Source organism: Barbus barbus (assembly GCF_936440315.1).
Source record: "Barbus barbus genome assembly, chromosome: 21".
Classification (NCBI taxonomy): domain Eukaryota; kingdom Metazoa; phylum Chordata; class Actinopteri; order Cypriniformes; family Cyprinidae; genus Barbus; species Barbus barbus.
The window spans coordinates 24,433,777-24,440,363 of NC_136749.1; the positions used below are offsets into that span (position 1 = coordinate 24,433,777).

The 6,587-nt window shown below is 37.0% G+C and overlaps 1 protein-coding gene across 3 annotated transcripts in view; it reads right to left on the reverse strand.

Annotated features, from left to right (window-relative positions):
* The window catches only part of LOC306887596 (calcium-transporting ATPase type 2C member 1), a 31,586-nt gene extending 24,999 nt beyond the window's left edge, over positions 1-6,587 (reverse strand). Inside the window, exon 1 of one of the 3 annotated variants that reach the window (XM_079445454.1) lies at positions 6,510-6,587. In XM_079445454.1, the coding sequence (XP_079301580.1) occupies positions 6,510-6,533 (24 nt within the window). In that variant the 5' untranslated portion in view covers positions 6,534-6,587. Of the gene's footprint in view, positions 1-341; positions 543-6,199 lie in introns of those variants that run through there. The other 2 variants (XM_079445455.1, XM_079445456.1) reach the window with 2 other exon arrangements.

Genomic DNA, 6,587 nt, shown 5'->3' on the forward strand with positions numbered 1-6,587 from the left:
TCAAATGCTCAGAGATGTTGTACAAGAATCCTATGCTTTAAACAAATTAGGTTACAATGGAAAGAACAAAACATTCCAGATGGTCGTTTACATTTTTAGGCACAACATGCAAATATAAACAAAATCCTTTTGTGACTGGATTTCAGGACATGACTGCAAAACATACCAGAGAGACAATATGCTCAGAGCGTATTCTAAACATAGTCTCTGAGCATGAACTTTTAAGAGTTACCCTCAGGATGGATGTCATTGGCGCCATTTGGCGGGTATCATTCAGGGTGATGCCCTTCTTAAAAGACAACAGAGAAAAAAGCTATAGAGAAATAGAAAATCAGGGCTACCTTTTGTAGTCTGTATCATGTTAAGCATCAGATCCAGCGTGATTCTTACAGCTCCACATACATCAGCTTAGCATCTTGAAGTGTTACACCATATTCTTGCTGCACTATCACTCGGCAGGTCCAGCGTAGAGATAAAAGAAAGTATCTTATCAAAGATCTAGTGTGTCTGAGCCTGAGCGGATTCCCATAATTAAGAGTGGCAACAGCTTAAACCTGGATGAGCCAATCCCACGTTCTGACCTCTCTCTGAACAGGCTCTTTAAACTAATGAATGAGTGCTATCTGATATAAACGGGTCAATTTGTGAAATTGGTATTGTGCCACGGTTAATTTCTGTACTGTACCGATACTGTATAACATGCATCCCTAAACTCAGAAACAGGATCACAGTCTGCAGTCACTGGCTTGAAAAAATACAAAATATATATTTACCTCTTTAACCTGTCACAAAAACTGTATCACTACTGCTGTACACTACACTTCCAAAGTTTCAAGTTGGTTAGATGCTTTTAAAAAGTCTCTTATTTCCCTAAGGCTGTGCTTGTTTGATCGAAAATACAGTAAAAACAGTAATATATGTGAAATATTACTACAATATATATATCTGCTTTTAACATTAATATATTTTAAAATATAATGTATTCCTGTGATGGCAAAGCTGAATTTTCAGCATCATTACTCCAGTCTTCAGTGTCACACGATCCTTCAAAAATCAGTCTAATATGCTGATTTGGTGTTTAGGAAATTTTTCTTAGTACACCTTAAAAACAGTTTTTGTGAAAACCATATTTTTTTTTTTCAGGATTCATTAATTAGAAAGTTCAAAATAACCACATGTATTCAAAATATCTTATCTTTGAAACATCAGTTTTTATTGTCGATCAATTTAATGCAACCTTGCTGAATAATTTTTTTTTTATTTTATTTTTTTTAAATACTGACCTGAAATGTTTGGACAGTAGAATACATCTACCCTATGAGTAATTGTAGAAATAAGAAAAAAAGAGAAAACAATTTAAGTAATGCTTAAGCTCTCAAATTTTTACGCTTGTCTTCAATTTTTTTTTTTTTTTTGAAATGACACCGTTAAGAAATCCATTGATTCTTGTATGTTCTGTGACATATCAGGAGGACGTAGGCAAGTTTGAAAACAATGCAAATTAGACTTCAGAGCTACAGCATATTAAATTAATGCACTAAACTTAGTTCCTCGCACAAAGCAATTGTATGGTTTCAGACTACTAAAAATACACATGCACAATGCCACTTTCTTTTATGGAACTCTCTGACATTCGACCAAAGAACTCATTTTGTGCTCCGCAAATAAAGAAACTAGCACAGGATTGAAACAACCTTTAACATTTTCAGAGATATAATAATAGCGTAAACTCTCTTTGTCCTCTAACCAGTATCAGGAATATGACGTGAATCTTTTTTTTATTCCTTGTTTAATTGCCGTGATTATTATTTTTGATGACTATTTCACTTCCTTTCATGTAAAGCACTTTGAATTACCACGGTGTATGAAATGTGCTATATAAATAAACTTGCCTTGCCTATTATCACCAAGATGTGTTATTTGATTGACAGTTTTTCTCTGCAATTACATTATGTTGTTAATGGTAAAACTCTTAATCTGTCACTTAAGTGTGTGATATCAAAAGCAAGATACGCTATTTATCATCTCACTCAGCCAGCGACATGAATCGAAAATAAATAAATAAATCAAGCTTTAATTGTTTTCATGTCTCCCGGGCCCCCCTATCTGGGTCTCAATTACAAACTCTGCCTGGTTCTCCTGCTGACAGAATTGGGCCAAGCGCAGGTTCAAGGCCATGCAGACACAGAACAAACTGCTCTCTCAGCGCTCTCCATTAGATGATCGAGACTGATCGCCTGCAGTCCGCTGAGAGGCACAAAGTCATGTTCGCTCCACGGAGCAGACCCTCCACTAAGTTGAAACCGCACTCTCCCCCATCAACCTCTCTTCACCTTTTAAACAGTTCTAGCGTAGGAGCTTACGTATGTGGTATGAAAAGAATTTGTTAAGAAAAACAAAGTACACAAAAAGGAGGAGAAAAATGCAGTTCACTAAAAACACTGATAAAAGCGTTCTCAGGCCCTGCCATGCCTTTAACAATATACATTTTCTGTCCTCCATCTGACAAGCTGAACATTACACAATGTTCCTAAACAAACCAGAAGACAAATATACACAAAAATTCTTGGTCATACCGGGATTTCATCTTTGTCTATGGAAATTTTTGAACTTTTGAAAGTCAAAAGTCAAAACGCCTCCACCTTTTTCTCTTGCTTTGTGTTGAATGGCAGTCTGCATTGTTCCTCGGTACATTTCAATGATCTGAGTCCTTTATGAGAGCGAAAGAGGGTCATAGTGCAAATAATTTGTTTCTCTCTTTCAAAGTACAAAGCTCAACAGAATGTGTTTGGCAATATGCTGATTATTTACAATATTTGCAACACTATCAATAAATAAGACATTTTTAACACACTGTAAACACCTAAAGACAGTGCCATAGAGATATTCTGCACTGTATCTTATGTAACAAGTATGAGAGCCCAAATTGTTTGTTTATTTGGGTTTTTTAATGTCATGCCAGTTTCTTTGGCTATTTTCATGGCGAAAACCAAACTTCGATTATTAAAATCCTATAACAATTTTTTTTTAAACTAAGTTTTAAGAGAATAAAACAAATTCTAGAAGAGTAGAAATATGACAAACCAATAATATATGTTTGACAATGAGCTCCGACATGTAAATATGGGTGGGTTTGCAAATATTTTAATACCATCTCTAAACAATCACAAATTTAAGTCAAGTTATTCAAATAAATCCTGAGAACCTACTTCATTCAAATGGTTAGTTCTTTTGAAAAATTTAAATGAACCAACTCAAAACATTGATTCAACAACTTTAGTAAAAAACGTAATGCAATGACTATTTTCATTTTTGAGTGAGCTATACCTTTAAGCATTGATGTGATATTTTGAGGAAAGAAATGCTAGTATCAACACAGCCACACAGTAATAATGCCTTCGCACAACTAATGAGAATAAAACACATATATCCTGAAAAAAGGGGTCTGTTTGGGGTGTTAGTGACCATATTAAAAGGAATACCTTAATTTAACGCTTACAAAGTGAGAGATGAATTCAGGATTAGAACAAATGAAAGATTATCATTTACAATGGAATACATCCAGGCTCAGAGATCATACAGTTCAACAAAAACAAAAAGCAGTATTGTTGACTTTGAAAGTCTTTTCTGAGAAGTGTGTTGTTGAAACAAGAACAGAGTTTCCCACAGAGAAAGAAAATCTTTTTTTCTCCAAAACCAAGGTAAACAAGGGACCAAACATCCAAGGCCCTGGCTGCTCAGGGGTGGGAAATCAAAAGATTGATTCCACTTGTGAAAATACCAAACTAAAACTTTCAGAACTGCATCACAACATTACTCTGAATCACATGCTATCAGTCGCTTTATTCCCTAATTTTACTTTTGCTATGATTCTGAACATGCTGTTGGATTTCCTTAAAACTCTACATTTCCAAAAAGACTGGGTTAGGATGTGAAACAAACATCAGAGAAACACTCTGTATCAGTGACCACACACCTCCAGCTACTTCTCAATCTGTCACCTAAAACTAATGGGAGCTTCAAAGGAAGTTAAACGCACTGCAAAGTTATATATAGATGGAGCAGGGGCTGCTGGGACAGAGAGCGGTTTATAATCTTCCTCCTGGCTGTCCTGGCAGTGCCTGCAGGCGGAGGCTCACTGGAACTGTTAGATAGCAGAGAGATGTCAGTCCACAAGTGCTTTGAAAAAAACGGAGCGAAACAGAGAACAGGGCAGAGAGAAAGAGGGAAATCCAGTGGAACGAAGCGGTTTTCTTCACACACAAAACCTTTTACATGCACATGGAAAGAGCAAATATACCCTACACATCATCCAAGGGGTGAACAGGCAGACACCCACTAAACTCTCCCTCACCTCCGCAATTACACACAAACATATCGTTCTGTAATGATCAGCATTGCACAGCACTACTGGGTATTACTTTGGCCTGTAGAGCGCAACAGTGACCGCATTTGAAACCTCAGTTAAGGAAGTACTTTTCCTATTCATTGTCTCTATGGAGACTTCAAAAGTAAAACCAACAGATTATGAAATGACTCACAAAATTACAAACCTGATTTAAAGCAAAAACAAAGCAATTAACATACACTAGAACTGGTTTGTTACTAACAATGGGCCAACAGAAATAACCTGTGAGACAACTTCAAGTGAACCACTTTTGTTTAATAAGGCATTTAACCTTTGTACTCAAATTAGGCCCTACCTGCCTTTTCTTTGTGGGCACAGGTTTAGTATTTCTTTTTTGGAACTTATTGATCATAGGCCTCTCATTCATTTTTAAATGAATTGATCTCAGTTTTTAAATGAAAAAGCATTATTTGTGGATCATTTTGGCAATATTCACTCAAAAACTGGGGTGCATAAGCTCAGATCAATGAAACCTGCGATCAGTTCCAAAAAATACAAATTCTGTGCTAATTGAAAAAAAGTGGATAAAAAAACGATTAAATCCAATATTTGGTAATAATATAGCATAACATAAGAAATGTAAAAGCTATTTTTGTAGGTGTTAATTTTTGAGCAAAGTCAGTGGATTTTAGTCCTTTAATAAGAAGTACTGATGTAATTTGAGAACAAAAATATAAATATATCATTGCATCAAAACAGAGCTGAATATTAATTCAAATGAGGCTTACAGAAGCCCATCTCACTATCAGAGTGGTATGTCTGATTAGTTTATATTGTTGTTAGAATTCAAGCTAAAGATAAAGAAAGGGATTTTTACTTCCGGGAACGTATTGTTATTCTATATTGACCATTAATATAACTAGTGACTCGCTTTGACTTGGTCACCTGACACTCCACTGGTTTTACGTTTCACCCCAGACATATTGGAATACTTGCTAAGCCAAAGGACAGAAATGTGCTAACAGTCTAACGTGATGTGTTAGATTGTACACATTATTGCAAATTAGTGTAGTGACCTCTCTGACTTCTCGTCATTTTATCTGATCAAGTCTGCTTCAAAATCTTGAACTTGCCAAAAATTCCCAAACCTGCTATCTAGGTAGGCATCTCACTTGGTTTTAGGACACTGCCCTATATATGCATATGCATTCCCTCTTCCAGAGCATGATGAACTGGACTCTGTCACCCCAGTTAATCCAGGTTTGTTGTCAATGGTGCACCCGTGCTTGTAAAAATCTCTAGTCAAGCACACCACACAGTGGCAGTGAACTTTAAACACCGCACTAGCCAGAGAACGACAGCAGGTTGGTTGGGGTGCAGTTTACTACTCATGTGAAGCTTATATGGTTCCTCTGAGGCCTATTTCGTTAAACAACACAACAGTTCCTGCTCTACTCTGTTTGATTAGCCGCAGATAACAGATGTAGCTGTAGATAACAGCTGAAAAAAACAAAGAAATGTTTGACAGGATGTTACTATAAAGTGTGTAAGTTACATAAGATAAAACAGGACGGTGTGCTGATATCTATATTTTTCAACGCTCTACTCCAAGTTACATGTGTTATATCCGACCAAAATAAACAAATTCAATCCATACACACTACAACGGCTGCATGTATCACTTATTTTCACTCTCAGCTGAAGTTTCAAGCTTCCTCAGTCGCAAATGCGTTTGAGGAAAACCTACTAAATTAATCAACAACACTAATACATATCACGCGCCACACGATTAAACACGGTTTACTGGTTATTTAGGTGAGGACACGGACAGCACAGCAAATGACGGCTGACCTTAAAGCTTCTCCCGTCGCTTTTCTCGCCAGTGTAAGTTACGCTGTTTTCCGTTGGAGCCGTTAATTTGAATGACTGTCGCTCTCCGAGCGCGAGCGGCGACAAAAAACGCTCGCTATCTGCTAATGTTTAAATCACACCAGCGAGTCTCTAATTATGTTTTAGCTGTGTTTCATGGCACACATTCACAGTGTGGAACAACGTATAAACAAACGGAGCTTCGTCTGAGCCTCGCAGTGGGGATTTCTGTGCGCTATAAAGCCGGCAATGGATCTCGGAATAAGGAAAATTGGCTTTTGTTGAAACTTACCAGCGGGTCCTTTTTCTTTCGCATCTTCCGTGATCTTTCGTCAGGTCTGTCTGACGGCTGCTGATGGCGTCATCACGC